The following is an 18,997-nucleotide window of genomic DNA, read 5'->3' on the forward strand; positions in this document are numbered from 1 at the left end:
TACCAAAAACCTTCCCCCCCAAAATTTTTTTTTTTCTTTTTTTTTTTTTTTGAGGAAAAAAAAAAAAAAGTAATTATCACCAATTACTTTGCCAAGTAACTAATTACTCTTTCATTCAGGTAATTGAGTTACTAACGCAATTACTTTTTGGGAGAAGTAATTTGTAACTATAATTAATTACTTTTTTTCAGTAAGATTAACAACACTGGTGGGCACAACCAAACAAAAGATTGGGTTCTCGTTCTAAGCAAAACCCAGCTTTGGCTTTTTGGCCCAAAATGTAGCTCTCTGAGGCAGACTGTAACTGAATGAGCTGCAATACACAGATAACCCAGTCACTGAAGTCTTCTTGTGGAAGGAAGTTGTACTGTGTTGGAGACAGGCATTTTGGTGAGTTCTATCATTTTTATCAAAATTTTCACATTTAATTTTTTTGTGGTTTTATATCATAAATAATATCATACATACACACACACCTATATGTATATATTAGGGCTGTCAAAATTATCGCGTTAACGGGCGGTAATTCATTTTTTAAATTAATCACGTAAAAATATTTGACGCAATTAACGCACTTGCCCCGCTCAGATTAAAATGACAGCAGTATAATGCCCGCTTGTTACTTGTTACCTGTTTTTTGTTGTTTGGCGCCCTCTGCTGGCGCTTGCGTCCAAATGATTTTATGGGTTTAGGGAGTGAGCATGGTGTAATGACATCAACAATGGCGAGTTACCAGTTAATTTTTTTTATTTAAAATTTTACAAATTTTAATAAAACGAAAACATTGAGGGGTTTTAATATAAAATTTCTACAACTTGTACTAACATTTATCTTTTAAGAACAACAAGTTTTTCTATCCATGGATCGCTTTAAGAGAATGTTATTAATAGAGCTGGGAATCTTTGGGCACCTAACGATTCGATTACGATTACGATTCAGAGGCTCCGATTCGATTATAAAACGATTATTGATGCACCCCCCCTCCTTTTTTTTTTTAATGTTTTGTACATTAGTTCAAAAATTGTTCAAAAATACTCTCAGGCTAAACCAAACTACTATTTCAGTATCAAAGTAACATATAGCAGTAAACAAATATACAAAAATAACAGTAAATAAAAAAACTCCAGTCCCCATTCTGTATCAGCAGCTTTAAACTACATTCAATTAATTTAATGTTGTGAATCAACCGTGAACGTTGTTAAAATTGCTCCCGTTATTCCATAATTTCCCTTTTGTCTACTTTCGACATGTGAAAGTTTTAAAACTATTTTAAAGATAGATTCAAGTCAATATTTTACCGATTTGGGAGTATTTTAGATAAAAAGTTAATTAGGTTAGCTTGGAAGGTTCGCTACAACAGCCTTGCAGGGAACTGCTTTAAGATGGCGACCGTTTACTAACGCCCGCATCTAGCTTTTTGTAGATGTGCTGCTATCGAATCTATAACGCATCTAGTCCTATATAAATGACAACTACCGTAACGTTATGTGGATGTACTTTGTAGCAGCTTTTCGGCAGCAGTCAGGTATGTTGTTGTGTTTTTTATCTCGTGGCATGAGTTGAGCTAGAGCCGTGAGTTGAGCATTGGCATTACCCGAGGGGCCGGGTAATGAGAAGCATGATGTTTAGCTACTCTCGCTCTGTTCTTCATTGTGCCGAAGACCGCGCGGCGCGCTGAGTGTGTTGTACTTTCGCTTTACTTGGCATATTTCAATAATCGGAATTTGGATGTTTGTGAATCGTTCTCGAATCTTCCACGGCCGAATCGCGAATAATCTAAGAATCTGAAATTTTGCACACCTCTAGTTATTAATGTTAATGGCATCTTGTTGATTTATTGTTATAATAAACAAATACAGTACTTACGTACCGTATGTTGAATGTATATATCCGTCTTGTGACTTATCTTTTCATTCCAACAATAATTTACAGAAAAATCTGGCATATTTTATAGATGGTTTGAACTGCGATTAATTACGATTAATTAATTTTTAAGCTGTAATGAACTCGATTAAAATTTTTAATCGTTTGACAGGCTAATATATATATATATATATATATATATATATATATATATATATATATATATATATATATATATATATATATATATATATATATATTAGGGCTGTTAATTGTTATATCAGGGCAATTAATCGCAATTCAAACCATCTATAAAATATGCCATATTTTTCTGTAAACTATATATATATATTCTGTAAAATAAATTCTTGGAATGGAAAGATAAGACACAAGATGGATATATACATTCAACATACGGTACATAAGGACTGTAGTGGGCATTTCACTCTACTGTCATTTAAATCTGTCTATGCTGTCCTCACTCCGAAGCATCTACTTTTTCCAGAGCTAGACAGCTTGTGAACGACGCCTTAATAATTAGACTTCTTCCTTTTTCATCTGATTTATTAATAAAATGGCCTCAAACCATTGTCCTCTTTAGACCGTCGTAAAACTACAAAATAAAAGTACACAAGCATTTGCATTAACAACAACGTTAGCTTAGCACGCTATACAGGTTCACTAAACATAAACAAAAAGCGTCTCATACAAAAAATATAACATTTCGCTTACAAACATAATATGTACATTCTTTACAACAACCATACTTGTGACCACAAGAGTTCGCTGTTGGACAGCACAAAAAGCCTTGCTGTAAAACTTACCAAAAGGCAGAATACTTTCTGAGCGGGACATGTGCGTATATTGCGTCAAATATTTTAACATAATTAATTTAAGAAATTAATTACCGCGCGTTAACGCGATAATTTTGACAGCCCTAATATATATATATATATATATATATATATATATATATAAACACAAAGTATATATGTATACTTTCATACAAACACAGACAAGACTGAAAAAGTTTCTGCTCTTGCACCCCTCTTTAAAATAAACTGCTGTATTTTAAGCCAAAAGAACTGTTGTGTTTGATAGAACAATATGTCCATATGCTGCAATAGCAGATTCATGGCGAATTAAGGCCCCGAACTATTTTTAATTTGTCCGTTTTACCCCGGAAACCCCTTTTTACAGACGTCGCGCAACCACTTTTGTTTCAACCTAGCCATAAAAAGAAGGTAAGTAATCATATTTATTATTCAAAATGGCTGTCCTTTTTAGCTTAGAAACATTAATTGATGTTTAGTATTTAGTTAAAAAAAAAAAAAAAACTTTATAAATTATTCACTCGCATAACTTTTAAACAATTTACGTCACAATGAAAAAATTGGCGTCTGTAAAAAAGTCACGTATATTTACAACATAACTATCGCTTAATTGTATTTTTTTTGTTACCGTCGCATTTTCCCCAATATTTTAGATGATAAATATTCGATCCAAGCAAAGAAAAATTGAAAAATAATGTTTAAAAGGGTAAATACATGAAAAAGAACATCTCGACCACTCCTTGTTGTCTGCATCGTTTCTACATCACGACACTTGTTATATTACCATGTTTCTAACCATAAAATCCCCAAAAAATCAAGCTGTGGCCATTCACAGCTGTGTTTTGACACTCGGTGATACATGCTACATGGAGTTTGTGGATCGAAACAAGGTAAGTACGTGATAATATCTCGTTAAAGTCGTGGCGTCTGTAATTCTGCTCTCGCGTGCTCTCGCCTCCAGATAGGGTTTTGCTGTTTTTAAAAAACATTTTTTTATTTAAAAAATGCCCTCCTGTTCAAATTTTTTCTTCCCCCAGAAAATTGAGATTTTAAGCTTTCCAATGATGTATCACACATCCATATCGGCCAATTCTGAAATTTGGCCAAATTGGGGATCTCTTTGTGATAATTTTTTTTACGTCAATTTCTAAACTTTTACTGCAAATGAATATCAACTCCAAAAATCGGTTATTGCCCCCTCTAACTACTAATATTCAGTAACAGTCCTGAAAAACCCATATCGGTCGTGAATGCACACGTTTCAGTGCCATTGACAGGGCTAGATGTCCAATCTAGTTTGACTGTAGGCAGTGTCAATGGCAGCCAATTAGTTAAATTAGTGCCTCATATAACAGTTAAAACCTCCATACATTGAAGAAATACTGGGTTTATTGTTGTGATCATTTCAGGGGTTGAAGTGCACTTGGGCAAATATGTCTACATAAAATTTGAAGATGATTAATTTACCTTACATGAAAGGTGTCACAGTAATAATCTAATGATTTTTTTTTACCAAATTATTTAAAATTAGAACATTTCTGATGATTGGTTTGAACGCTACTTACAGTAGCAGGTGCCTTTGAGCGGGTTGCCTTGGTAACGGTTCTCCAGCTCGCACCTGGAAGAATAAATCAAAAGTGAAAACCCGAGCCCAAGTTATGAGGGATAAACAAAAATCATCGTTACTTCCTTCTGCTCCACTGAAGCAAAAAACAAAAGATGAGCATTAACATTATTTGTTCAGCGTGTGTTAAAAAGTAATCACAATCCATCCACGGGCGTTAATGAACAGACGCGTAATGTCCGACCCGCTGTGCGCCAGCGAGTTTTTCTCAGCGTGTGGTCGCCAAAAGTCAAGCTGGGCCTTAAAATGGTGCCCGCAATGGCGCTTATTAAATGGCCATGCGTGACAAAAATGCGTAGTGGGGACCGCGTGGAGGTATGAATTCGTGGAACAAGAGAAGACAAAGTGAAAATAACAACCACATAGAGGTCAAGAACAAAAACTATTTTTTTTCTAAATTCATCCTACCGGTATTTTGTTTTTAAATATAAACATCAGGTTGAAAATTAAAGGAATTTGGAGGAGTTCCACGTCATGACATTAAAAAAAATTGCTAAGAGCTCCTGTTTCTGGATAATTTGGCTTTGATCATAGACTGTAAAGAAACTAAATATTGTGATGTTGACGTAACCCAGAGTTCACCAAGTCCCATTTGAAGCTCATGTTTTACTGGTCCAGGCGCCAGCCACTATGACAGCATTTGGGCAGTATGCGTTCTCTATAACAATCTTTGGCCAGGAACCACCACCAAATGGGTAAAGATTGCGAAAGATTTTGGATATGCAAGAGCCCCGAACCCCCTCATTATTATTATTTTCTATTTATTTATTTATTTTTTTTAAGAGAACTTTTTTTTTTTTTTTAAGAGAACTCCGTATAATTACCATATTAGGGCTGGCAAAGTGAATTCAGAGTTATTTTACAAATTTACTGTACTTATTTTATTACCAAATCAGAGTCACCATATAATAAAACCCTGACAACCTTTTTGTTCTCATTCATTCGATTTAAATGAAAAAATAACGTAAAAAAATAATAATAATAATAATTGTCTAAAATAATTAAATGTTTCCGTGCCATTGTTAGTAACAGATTTTGATTGGGTTGATGAAATTAATACACAATAAAATACATTTAAAATAGATAAATCAAATCCATTTTGAATAAATTTAGTAAATTGAAAAGATTATATATTACAATAATACTTGTTCAGTGTCAATGACTGCTGCATGTCTGCAAAAGACACTAGTCTACAAAGATTACTTATCACGCTAAAATCAAATTCATGTGAAAATACAAAGCTTGTCACGTTAAAAAGAAAAAAATAACACGGTAAAAACTGATATCACGCTGTAATTTGAAACTTTTTTCAATCATGCTAAAATGTGAATTTTATCATGTAAATAAGTGAAAATTGTCATGTTAATACTGAAATTTTTCAAGCTAGATTATTTCAATCAAAATGTATTGGATATCTACTTCCATCGATGGCAGGCAAGAACTTACAGGTGGCAGCGGTCTCCTTTGATGCCCTTAGTAGTACAGAAACATTTGCCGTTGCTGGGGTTACACATGCTGGCGTGGCCGTTACACTTGCACGCTGTGGCAAAAAAAAAAAGAGGTCCGGTTAACGTGGTAAGAATGGGATATGGCTTTTTAAGAGCAGTCTACTGACGTTGGCAGCCACCGCCGTTGGTGGGGTCGCCGTAGAAACCAGAGACACAGCTCTCGCAGTGACGTCCGGTAGTAAGGTCTTCGCACTTTTCGCACACGCTCTGGTTGACACAGCGGCTGTGCCCGTTGCACTGACACGCTTAAGAGAAGAGGAAGTGCAATTTGAAAATAATGTGCATCTTTTTTTGCAGTATGATAATGGGTTTTAGCCGGACCTGGACAGTGTATGAAGGACCAGTTGTAGAGGGCCTCGGTGGGGCACATACTGGCGTTGAGGGCGGGCGGCGGGTCGACGGGGAGGCCTGGAAGGGTGGAAGGCGCCGGCACAGAGGTCTGGAAGGGGCCTCGGTACGAGCCCTCCATGCACTGGCCTTTGCCCGTGTTGCTGGCATCCGTGCACCACCCGCAGCCCGGCTGTTCCAGACACTGGCCGCATGTTCGGTAGCCCGAACAGTTCTCCGCTGTTCCGCAATTCACAATCGACAATTTCAGTGCCATTGAGGGTGCTATGAATGATCATTCGCCCCTCCCAGATGGACTGGACGTCTATCGCAGTGAATGATGGCCGAGAGTTTTTTTAAGGTTGAAAATCAGTCATTTGAATTCGAAATTCATGAAAAAACAAGTACATTTTTAGAAACCCTTCAATAACCTTGTAAAATTTTCAATATTTCACGATTTAATATTTTACAAAATAATGAACATAATAAAATTTTATAAAACTGTCAAATTTTAAAAACAAACATTAATTAAACAAAATTTAAAGCTAAGTAAAATTTCAGATATTCACAAGTTTGGTTTATGATACTGTCGGATGGCATAACTAAGAGGTAGAGCAGTCGTTCCCCAAGCCAGAGGTTGCTGGTTCGATTTCCCACCCTGGTGCACTCGTCTAAGTATCCTTGAGCAACATACTGAACCCCACGTTGCTCCTGATGCTGCATCATCAGTAGGTAAGTGAGCATATAGTGTCAAAGCGCTTTAAGTGCCTTGATGGTGGAAAGGCACTATACGAGTATAAGTCCATTTACTGTTTTACGATACCCAAAATTGTGTAAACGTTAAATTTAAAAAAGTATGATTAAGTAGCAATGAAAATAGTCTAACAATAATTATTTTTAAAAATCATGAAAATATTTACATAATGGATAAAAGTTATAATCACAACCAAATTTAGTTGGTGTGAAAAAAAATATTCAATAAAAAATGTAATTAATTAATAGTAATAAAAGTGTAAATTTGTAAACTTCAAGTAAAAATTCAGTTTAATAACATGATATAAAACAACATCAATGGCAGCCAATGGGTTGAAACAATTAGGACATTTCTGAACGCATGCGGTTTCGAAATAGAATGTTCAAAGTTTAAACCACTGGAATCACACACATAAGCGGCTCGCTACGTCATTCTGTGAGGCCCGTGAAACTGGATTATATGAATCGACTACATGTTTCTAGCTAAATAAAATTGAAACAAAATTTCTGTTGTACTCGTTAAAAGATCGAGGACTACAAATTTAGAGACTATTTACCTTACTTCCTTTTTTTAAAGTTTAAAATAAATTTTTAAATAATTTAAGTAATAAAAATAGATTGTTTCCCCCTTTTTGTTTTTTAATAAAAAAATAAAATGTAAAAAATTATCTAATATTTACCGTTTTCCCCCTTATTTTTATTAAAAGAATAGATTATTTCCCATTTTAAATTCAAATAAAATAATCATTTACAAAAATAAATAATTATGGGAATATTTAGTTTCTTTAAACCACTATTTATTATTTTCCTTTTACTTAAAGTAAACATTAACCCCTTCAGACCCTCATTTTCTCTGCTGGGCAAAAAAAAAAAAAAAAATCACAGATTTTTACTCTACTCAAATACCAGAAAAAAATGCAATTTTTTGGTCGGGGATATTTCATGCTTTTAATGGGTAATTTTAATCTTAATGTTATGTTTTTTATGAGAAATGAGGACATACGTTTGCCTTTTGGAAGAGCTAAAAATAGCAAAGAGGGCGTGCTAAACCTCATGATTTGATTTCGATGGGTAAAGTTTCGTCCAATCATCTCCCAGAAGCGGCAATAGCAACTACATTCAGTGCATTTATTGATTTAGAGACGCAAACTCGTCATGTCCTTCAGCAGCATGCTCAGGTCTGAAGGGGTTAAAACAGAAAACATATAAGACAACTATTAAGAGGCTCAAAACAGACAATTTGGACATTTTCAGGTCAACGATGTTTTAACGATTCATTGACTATCAAAATAGATGTTGATTAATTTGTTCATGGATTAGTTGCTGTTTAATCGTAGCAGCCCTCGTAAGCAGATATATGATATATATGAAATATGAGTTTGACATCCCTGGTTTAAACACTGAAGACGGGATGAAAAAGGATTAAGACAGTTAGGCAAAATACGGCAACATTTTCAAACGTTTGACAAAGAAGTGGGCTTACGCGGACAGGTGCTCAAAGTGTACCACTCCATGCACTGGCCGTAGGGGAAGGAGGCCACGTAGGCGTTGGAGTCCACGCACTGTTTCATGTTGCTGCACCACATGCACTCGGCGCTGCCGCTAGTGCACTCGCCACAGGTGGCACGCATGGCACAGGGCGTGCGGCACTGTTTGGCACTGTGGTTGGCTGCAGAAAAGCGGCATTTGAGTGCCGAGCGAAGCAGAGGGTCATTCCGGAGGGTTTTGGACCCACCTGGGCGCTCGCAGAGGCTTCCGTTGACGGGACTGATGCAGGTCTGAGCCTTGAGCCCGCTGGAGGCGGCTTCGGCCAGGTAGCCGCAGAAGCCGGCGTCGCTGGGTTCGCCCGGCAGCCACTGTAGCGACGTGTTGGTGAACGGAGACATGTCCTCCCAGCACCAGTACGACACATTGATCTTGCGCAGGCCCACCCAGGGAGTCACCATCACCTTGTGCTGATGAGCAGTGATGACAACGTCTTTTAAACTCTCAACTTTTACAGTATAGTCTTCCAGGACTTTTTATATTTCTAAAAGGTAATTAAGCCATTACACATTTATATTTACATGTGTACAGTATTTCAGTATATTCAGCTTTATTTATTTATTTAAATTGTATTATTATGTTTATCATGTTTCAGACACCTAATCCATTTAAAATAGGTGAAGACAATTCAAGTGGATTGGATGTCACATGCCATCGATGTCAGCCCAACAATTATTTTAAATTTATTAGTTACTATATATATATATTTTATACATATTTTCAAAAAGAAAAATCACTTCAATCAAAAAAAAAAAAATTTCAATCATAGAAAATGTTTTGGAATGCGAAAAAATTTGCATTCGAACACTTAATTTTTCATTGAAAAAGTTTGATTGAAGCAATCCTTTTTGTGTTTGGGCCATACTATGGGTAGAACATTTGTTTCTAAATCATTACATCCCAAAAACAGTTGCTTCAATCCAAAAAAAAAATTTTCAATCAAAGAAAAAAATCATTAGAAAAATAAAATTGCTCTCCCCTATTTTTTATTTTTTTTTCTTTGAAAATTTTATGCAAAGCAAATGACCGTTTAAGGTGCTAGTCACATGATCTGTTCGACAAAATAATTTTGACCCATTATAAAAATATATTTTTTTGTTAATTTTTGTTGCAGTTTTATTGCTTAACAACTTTTATATATATAGGAAAGTCATGCAATTAAACTTTTCGACCACTGGGGGGGCCTGCCCCCCCTTAAAATCCGCTTTTGTCTACGATTATGTGCTCGTCCGTCAATATTCATTCGAAATTGTTGGAAATCTTTAATTACTTTATTTGTTAAGGACTAAAACGTTTGAAGTTTATAGACGAAAGCATTTTGAGTAATTGTCGACAAAAACTAGACGAAATTTGAGTTTTCGTTGACTAAAACTAGACAAAGACACATTTTTAAATGACTAAAATATGACTAAGACTAATAGGTATCGAACCATAAAACAGCTGCCAAGAACAACGCTGCCCACTTTAAAGCAGTAAAGTGAAGTAATTTCATACCATGCCAAATAGGGTCACAATTAAAGTAATTAAACATTGTCCAACAAATAAAGCATGAAAAAATCATTTATATGTTGTATATTTGACAAAATAATTGCGTTTTTCGAAGTTCGAGCCTGAAAGGGGACGAACCCGGAAGTCACACCGGGAACAGCGATGGCAGCTCCATACATACGGCCGCCATACAAAGCCCTTCAAACAATGATTCAAACAGCGATATAAGCGATAGATCGAGCGCAAGGGAGGAGATCCAAGTTTTTGAAGAGTTGGAGGAAGAAGAGGAGGTTGGAATTTTATGTTGGACCTAACATGTATTAGCCAGACGCTAATCAGGATGCAAACAATGTGCCTCCACTACCTGAAATGGAATGGATACAAGACCCATCGAGATTACAACATTGGTAAGATATAGGCTGTTATTATTTTCATGATTAGAAGATGCAGGCATTCGCACATAATTTTATGTTTTTGTCTATCTGATGACATTGTTAAAAAAAATAATAGTCAGACTTCATGTTCATTTTGGCAGATCCGGCAGCTCTCGTGCATATAAAATAATAATATAAAAATGTTGGTGGGAAAAAAGATGAGTCGTTGATGGCTTTCTCCACTTTATTGTGGCAACAATAAGAAAACTAAATAATAGCGGACTGCCGCCACATTCGACCGCGAAGTTTTGCTTCTCGCTGATCTCCTCCTCGCCTCCTACTACTCCAGCGTCTCTTAAACGGATTGTGCATAGTGTCTTGTTATGAGCTTTTTGTTTACAAATGTATCGAACACACGACGTGCTGATAACTTCGTTTCTTTTTTAACACATGGAGCTAACAGTACAGCACGGCTCGGGGCTCTCGGGAGGAAGTGGCGTCTAATGGCGTGAGGAAATGTAGTTTTTTCACACAAGCGAACAGATTACAAAGCACCACTTCAGTGTTGTCCCGAGACTACATTTCCCATGATTCATTGCGTGACCTGCGCGCTCGCTGATTCGCTGCCAGACATTAAAAGCAACACTTGTCACCAGTCAGTGGCTCTTGTACGTAAAACACAAACTAGAGGGCTATCAAGCGATCACCGTGAAAGAAACGGCGAACCGTACAAATGCAATGCAATGCTTGAAGCATGAAGGTGGAAATACATGATACAAATACAAATAAATGTGCACAAACTCACCGTGGTGTGTGTCTCTTACTGCAACGTGACCGTGAATTACTGCGACGCCGACCCATTTATATGCACATCCACACCCATTTCCCGATTGACAGTGGATTAACCCTTTTGGACAAGATCGTAGATGACGCACAATTTAAACACGCTTAACCTAGCGGATGCAATAACAACTATGATCGGGGATTGCCACGAGTTAACTTTCGGCTAACGTCGCTAGCTTATACTGTTCATTCCACAACAGTTGGCAGCTCTGCTTTGACAAAGTCATCAGTCATCTATCCAAAAATCACACTTACTTTTTGGCAAATCCTAGATCATAAGCAGACCGGTAAAGGAAGCAGGCATCTTCGAAGTGTTTGCAGCAGAGAACACTACTCGATGATGGCGTGAAATTCATTCGCTTAGTGCGAACAAAAGATGTCCGTTTACGTGCCCTGCTATCCTTTGGCCACTCATACAACTTTTCGTTTGAGTGAGAACAAAACATCGCTACACACCGCCGTGGAATCTTATCGAGAAGCAATGCAACAAACAATACTGTTCTATGGCGCACTTCCCTCGCACTTCCCGGTGTGACGTAATTTCCGAAGATTTCCGAAGATTGCAGAAGAAAAGCATTTTCGTTGTCAAGGGCGTTGCTATAGGTTAAGCAAAGAATCTGGAAGGGTTGCGTTAAAAAAAATAACGAAAATATGCTTATAACTGTTTAGCCATTGATATTATTCAAAAACATGGTTGGCCAACCTTACTTCACATTACTGCTTTAAAGGGATTGGGCATCTACTAGAGACAAACTAAATACCAACAGACAGACAACCTAAATTCACAGCTCAAGGAAGAAAAGAGCCACAATTTGACATCTATTATCGTCAATAGCACTGAAAAAGTAAAATGCTATGCCAATTTCTCAAGCGCTCTCTCATCCCTGAAGCGCTTTCCATTTCAGGACATACCGGAACATTCCAGCCGTGTACAAAAATACCCTTAGTTTCCTCCAATAACGATGAAAACAACAACAAAAAACCACTGCGAGAGGAAACTTTTCCCGGGCGTCAATTTCACGGCCATAAAAGCGCACTATCGGCAAACCTTTCCCGTCTGCGAATCAATTTCCGTGGATCCTTCACGTCGGTAAACAAAGTAAAGAGCTCCATCTTGGTCAAAAGCCGCACCAATTACGCTCTGCTGTTCCACTGTAATTCTAGGATTGATTGATCGTGTCTAGAATGGGAGCTACAAAAGAGCCAATCTTGTGACTTTTACCTCTGCGCTCATGATCTGCAGCTCCTTCAGGACAAAGTCCACCTTCTTCTGGGTGGTAAGAGAGGCCAGCACGGCGTTCTGACCACGGCACGCCAGCTTGGCATTATCATAAGAGTCTTTGGCCGGCAGAATTTTCAGGCACGAGTTGCCGACCAGGTGCCAGCCCTCGCCGCACACGTTCGCTGTAAGCACACGACCCCATTTCAGTTTAATAGTACCACATGTTCCAAACTCGAAGTAACTTACTAAATCATTGACAGTGATAGACATCAAATGCATCTTAACTCATTCATGACCAGAGACATATAAACAATATTGTTTATGATCTTCAACCGCTCATGACTAAAGAACGAAAAAGAATAGAAAGTTTTTTCATGATGAAAGATGGGAATCTAATCTTTGTTTTTGTTAGTTCTGCGTTCATATAGCCATAGAACACAATATTCTGTGGCGATAGAAGGGAATGTCTTGTGACATAATGTTTGCTAGTAGGACGGCTAGCTTTGAATAATCATGTTTCAGTGCCACCAGTGTTGGGAATAACGCCGTTATAAATAACACAGTTACATAACGGCGTTATTTTTTTTCAGTAACAGGGTAATCTAACTAATTATTTTTTCCGCCGTTACCGTTACTGACTGTCAAAAGCGGTCCGTTACTTACTTTGAATAAATTAAAGAAACTACCAGCCGTAGCAAGTCTACTCTGCTCTGTTTATTTGTCATCCAAGACTCAGGTTCATGGCAATGAAAATAGTAAACACACATAGCCAACCTTTGCAAGAACGATGGAGTTGCCGTTTGATACGGTCATAATGTGCAGGTTCTGTATGCATCTGCAGCAAAACTGTTCGTAGCTTTGTAGCGATTTGTAATTTCGGAATCGCTGATGAGTTTAGTAACATACACCAAACAATAAATACAGCAGAATGTCCATTTCGCCTAATTGTGGAAGCCCGTCGACATCTTTACTCCATTTGTCTTCGGCTTGCTCGTAAGGGTCAACATTGTTCACATCCTTAAGTTTGATCACATACAGGTATCTGTTCTTCACCTTAGCAACAAGTTTGTCTCTTTATCGAACTGGAAAGTTAAAGTTCAATGTCCCGCGAGCCAGACCTACTTCCAATATGGCTGCGTTGTTGTCTAATTTCACGTGATCCCCCATTCTGTGACGTAAACGCTCGAGCCTAATAGCGCACGTACTTCAAAGCCGGTTATATATAATTTATTCATTTTGTATGTCTTACTAAGTGAGAGGAAATATTGTTGATAAGGACTTTTTCTAGGTGAGCTGGTTTTTCTGTATTACTGTTGTTTGATATGTATGTTTATATGTATGTATGTAAGATTATTGTTCAATAATTTAAAAAAATAAAAATAAAAAATCAGAACCGGTGTTTTCCCACACACAAACCGGAACAGCGCGTGCGGCAAACACACACGCAAAACAGATGCAGAGGGATATGATGGCAGAGCATTCAGAGGAAAAATTGTCCTTTACGAGGTGGCGATATAAACACTATTTCAAGTTGGTCAAAATTAATCGAAAGAACGTGCATGTAAAGCGTAATTCATGTCCCGGGGCAAAGCTGTCTGTGATAAGCAATTCAAATCTGTTTATTTTTGTTGCACTTCAAGGGTAGGATAAATCTGTTGCTGGTGAGGTGCAACAAATATTACAAGGTTCTATAACACAACTACCTGTCTGTTCTCCTCTATTCAACTGACTCGAATACTGCTCAGAAAATTTCAAATTCTTTGACATACAACAACTTCTTTTTAAAGTAACGGAAATAGTCACTTTCCCTGGTAACTAGTTACTTTTACAAAAGAGTAATTCAGTTACTAACTCAATTACTTTTTGGAAGAAGTAGTGAGTAACTATAACAAATTACTTTTTTAAGTAACGTGCCCAACACTGAGTGCCACCGATGGCGATAAACGTCCAATCCATTTGGACTATTTGGACTTTTTACTTTCGCCTCTACATGTTGCGGTAAAATACCACCCGCCATTGGCCCTGCTTGTAATGAAAAAGAAGACTGTTTTTGTTGTTTGTTTTGTTTGTTTATACTTTCGCTATACTTACGCTATCAGGAATGTATAGACTCAAAATGACAACAAAAGAAATGGAGTTGACTTGCAAAAGATTCAGACTCGTAACTGTAGATCAGGGGTGGGCAAACTATTCCACAAAGGGCCGCAGTGGGTGCGGGTTTTTGTTGCAACCCATTAAGAGGACACCTTTTCACCAATCTGCTGTTTTACAAGTGCAATCAGTCAATTGCAGTCAGGTGCTTCTCATTTCTGCTGAAACCTCATTGGTTAAACTATCTGTGCTGGGTCAGTTGGAACAAAGACCAGGACCCACTGCGGCCCTTGAGGACCTGTTTGCCCACCCCTGCTGTAGATACACTTTGGTAGCTCTCTCTGTCATTATCTCTGCTCAGAAGTACTCATCCAATAGAGAATGTTGTATGTTAGCCACCAATATCATCTCTACTATCATCTAGTAGCGATCGTTAGAGCGCTGACTCTAGCCGCTGAAGTTGTGTGCGTACTTCCGTTATAAGTACTTTGCTTCTGAGGGTGCAAAATCATATCCAAAACATTTTTCCAATTGTATATACGTATAATTAAAAAAATGCATTTTATTGCCCGACTTGACATTTTATTCTGCAGTCAAGTTTATAAAATAAGTGGATAGTTTGTACTTGGTCATTAGTTTTGTTTGACGCAATGTACTGCATTTCATAAGTTATTTGTTTTTCTCCTGCATGCAGTAGGCCTATCTATGTTTAAAATGCCCAGGTGAAGTTGTTTAAAGTGTGAATAAGTCAATATTGGCGTTCATTTATAACCACAATGTTTTGCAGTGTTTGGTATTGAAAATTTCATAAGAAAATTTTTACATCATAATTTCATTAATTTGCTTTATAACTTGTCATTTTTGTTTTTATTACCCGCGAAACTTTTAAGCAGCGGATTTAAGAATTGCTCTCCACAGAATTCAGGATTGTTCTCCACGGAATCAACACTTTTTCGCCTTAAGGGACGATACATATAGCGGAACTTACGGTATACTTTTGATGGTAACCTAAGATTGTCGGCATAGTTTGGAGCTGGATTATCTGAAGATCTTGGTTGACTAGCATGGACTTATTTACCAGGTAATGATATGCACTCCTGGTTGCGGAGTTCCCATTGGCAGTTCTGGTCTTCGGCGCAACTCTTGCAGCTGGTCTTTTTGTTGCAGACGTAGGACGGAATGTCTTTGGGGCAGCCATCAAAGTCCATTACAGGACCCTTGTGGGGAAAGAAAAGCCACGCAAAATCAACACGAGGTAGCCATGACTGTCCGACTGTTTGGCGCTGGTTACCAAGGCGGAGGTGCAGTTGCTTCCCAAGGAAAGGCACTGGACGGAGCACCACTGGCAGCCATTGGTGTTCGCCGTGCAACTGTAACAGTCCGTGTACTGGTCGCAGCGCTCATTGTCAGCATCTGGGAAATAGACACACATAAAAAAATTTCATCATCCGGACCGGGAACAAAAGTTTTACTTCAACAGGTAGTTAACCCTCAGATTCAGAAATAAAAGATGGACAAATTAAAGGACAGTACCAGCTAGATTAACAGTCAGTTTTTCCGAAAATCATACAGTACATCCAGGACTACAGTGGTAGTTCAAGATACAAAATTAATTCGTTCACGAGTAACTTTTGCATCGATTTTTCCGTATTATGAATCCCGTTTTACATGTAAATTGTATAATTCCTTCCAAATTCTACTATACTCCCTGGCAAAACTTACTGAATCACAAGTTTTGGAGGATGTTCATGTAGTTGTTTAATTTTGTAGAAGAAAACCACATCATAGACATGACACAAACAAAATTCATTTTAAATGGCAACTGTCTGGCCTTAAATACACAAAGAAATTGAGAAAACATTTGTTTGCTAATATTTTTTGCTTCAAGATCTACTTTTCAGGGAGTCAACCTCCCGCGAGCCACCTTTTTATTTTTTAGCGGATGCCGCAATCTACCCACACTAGCGTTCCGATCGCCTGGTAAATTGCGATCGACGTAATGAGCACCTCTGTTATAAATGTTAGATTTGCCCACAATGGCTCTACCAGTTTCACTAATGAGACATTGCAACATGCTCATGCTCTTTGGATAGTTGAGGTTTCATTTCTATATTTTTTTCAAGTCAGAATTCAATTATTTTCGCATATTGTGTGTCTAGTATGTTCATGTAATAGGTCGCTCAGAATAATAATAACAGTTCATATAGATAACGTCGTGCTGAGGAAAAAAAATATGCCACTGTAAGCAGTTACTCATTACTTAAGTATTCTTTTCACTTTTTACTTGTACTTGGTTACCGAAATTTTCAGACTGTAAGGCACACCTCACTATAAGCCTCCACCCACCAAATGTAATATGAAAACATCATTTGTTCAGAGAGAAGCCACGCTGGACTATAAGCAGCAGCCATCCTTAACGTATTATGGGATATTTACACGTAAAGATATTAACCGGTAAAAATTTATTTAACAGCGGCATCATAAGGCCAAATGAACCACCATGAAGCTTTGAACCAATTGGCTACAAAGCTTCATTTCTTCAAGAAGCTTCATTTGACCATCACTGCTCCCATAAGCGAGACACTCAACCTCTGCTGCCACCTGCTGTCAACATTGTTGTCGTCCAAAATGCCTCCTATCATGCATTGCAGCGCTACACATGTAAATAATCAAAATTCATGTTCTGTGCCAATTATTTCTTCAGTAAGTATATATGTTTTCAGTTACTGTTCAAGTTGTTTCATTAATTGCTAGCTCTGGTATTTTGCAACATTTTATTTGAGAGTGGCGCCATAAAACTTTCATAAGACCATCATGATTGTGATATGACACTGTTATGAAAATTAATGAAATGCATATGACAGATGTCACTTTGTGTCATCGGGCAAATCTGAAGAGATCTAAAAGATCCAAACTGGACATAAATGGGGTTAGTGACATAATTTGCCAGATGATACTTAATGACATCTGTCATAAGCATTCCAGCGTCACGTCATAATTAAAACGGTCTTTTGACAGTCTTATGATGCTGCTGTTTAGGGCTGCAGCTATCAATTATTTTAGTAGTCGATTAATCGATGAACTAATTAGTTCGAATAATCGAGTAATCGGATAAGGAACATAAAAAATTAAAATACCTGAGCTGAACCTCAAACGGTATAAAAAATGAATACAGGTAAATGAGGATCTATATACAACAAAAGAACAACTGGCTAATTTACATAGCAAAGGTCCGGTAGCTTAAATGCTGGAAAATGGTAAAAAAAAAATTTATAATGCTTTTAACAAATGGTTCACACACATATCCCCACAAAAAAACGCTAAATATACCTATAAACTAAATTACGAATGCATAAAAAAAAACTTTGGCTCGAACAAAAACTTATGTTGGTCTTAACAGTGAGCAGCTGGATTAAGCCATGTGAAATGAGGCAGACTAGAGTGCAGTGTATCCACCCAAATCAATAAAGCTAAATGCAAAAACTTTCAAAACAAACCATTACAACGCCACTTTAATTAAACGAATACTCGAAGCAGCAAAAATTAATTCGAATCTTTTTTTCTAATCGAATACTCGAGTTAATCGAATAATCATTGCAGCATTACTGCTGTCAAATAAAATGTTACCTATTAAAACAAATAAATCAACAAATAAGCCACATTGGACTATTAGCCGCAGGATTCAAATTGAGAGGAAAAAGTAGCAGTTTATAGTCCAAAAATTACCCTAATTTTTCAGGGAGGACTACCTTTACTTTTATTTGAGAAATATTATTTTGAAGTAACACTACTCGGACTTGAATGAAGGTTTTGTCTACTCTACCCACCACTGGTCATAAATAGTATGATGTCAAAGTAAATGTGTGGTTAAATCATGAAACAGCTCATTTTTAGAGAGAAACTGTTTTTTTCATAACCCTTTTTAGTAGCTAATGATTTAACAATTGTTTTTTAAAATGTAGCAAACACGGTCTTTACGGCACCACCTACAAGTTCTGGTGTTGCAGGAGGTGGGCACGACATCGGGGTTTCCATCCCATGACGTGCAGGCGGCCCGGCTGGCGTTCCACAGGCAGCGCAGGCCAGGCGAGGCCCGAGCGCACGAGGCTACGCTCGAGAAGGCTGAGCAGCGCGGGGACGTGTACGCCAACATGTCGTTTAGGAGAAGACTGTTGAAGCCTCCCAACACGTACATCACCCTGCAAGACAAAAATATTGCTTTAATTGTAAAATAAGTACCATTGATGATAGAAGTCCAGTCATGTGGCCCTTTCCAGCCTTTGTTGTGAATTTCAATTTGTTTGTCACTTGTAGATGTCCAATCCATTTGAACTGGGAGGGATGGCAGCAAATGAATATCTGTTCTTCGCTACCGACCTTCCCACTTTTAATAGATTGGCCATCTATCACCGTTAATGGCAGCGAATGAGTTGCTCACGACCTTTTACATCCAGTTCCAATCCTCTGATAATGACATGATCAGGCCCGATTTCCAATCACTTGATCAGATCGAGGACATCCCTGTT

At 37.6% G+C, this 18,997-nt stretch overlaps 1 protein-coding gene across 3 annotated transcripts in view; it reads right to left on the bottom strand.

The window, feature by feature from the left end:
- Window positions 1-18,997, bottom strand: part of atrn (attractin) — a 108,906-nt gene that overhangs the window by 50,118 nt on the left and 39,791 nt on the right. For 2 of the 3 annotated variants that reach the window (XM_057859582.1, XM_057859581.1), the window contains exons 12-21: window positions 18,462-18,670; window positions 15,763-15,884; window positions 15,550-15,688; window positions 12,381-12,562; window positions 8,644-8,863; window positions 8,392-8,577; window positions 6,150-6,395; window positions 5,936-6,073; window positions 5,767-5,860; window positions 4,262-4,314 (exon numbers count right to left, since the gene is read on the bottom strand). In XM_057859582.1, coding sequence (XP_057715565.1) covers window positions 4,262-4,314; window positions 5,767-5,860; window positions 5,936-6,073; window positions 6,150-6,395; window positions 8,392-8,577; window positions 8,644-8,863; window positions 12,381-12,562; window positions 15,550-15,688; window positions 15,763-15,884; window positions 18,462-18,670 — 1,589 coding nt within the window. Of the gene's footprint in view, window positions 1-4,261; window positions 4,315-5,766; window positions 5,861-5,935; window positions 6,074-6,149; window positions 6,396-8,391; window positions 8,864-12,380; window positions 12,563-15,549; window positions 15,689-15,762; window positions 15,885-18,461; window positions 18,671-18,997 lie in introns of all 3 variants that reach the window. The other variant, XM_057859580.1, reaches the window with a different exon arrangement.

Source organism: Corythoichthys intestinalis, chromosome 15 (assembly GCF_030265065.1).
Source record: "Corythoichthys intestinalis isolate RoL2023-P3 chromosome 15, ASM3026506v1, whole genome shotgun sequence".
Classification (NCBI taxonomy): Eukaryota; Metazoa; Chordata; class Actinopteri; order Syngnathiformes; family Syngnathidae; genus Corythoichthys; species Corythoichthys intestinalis.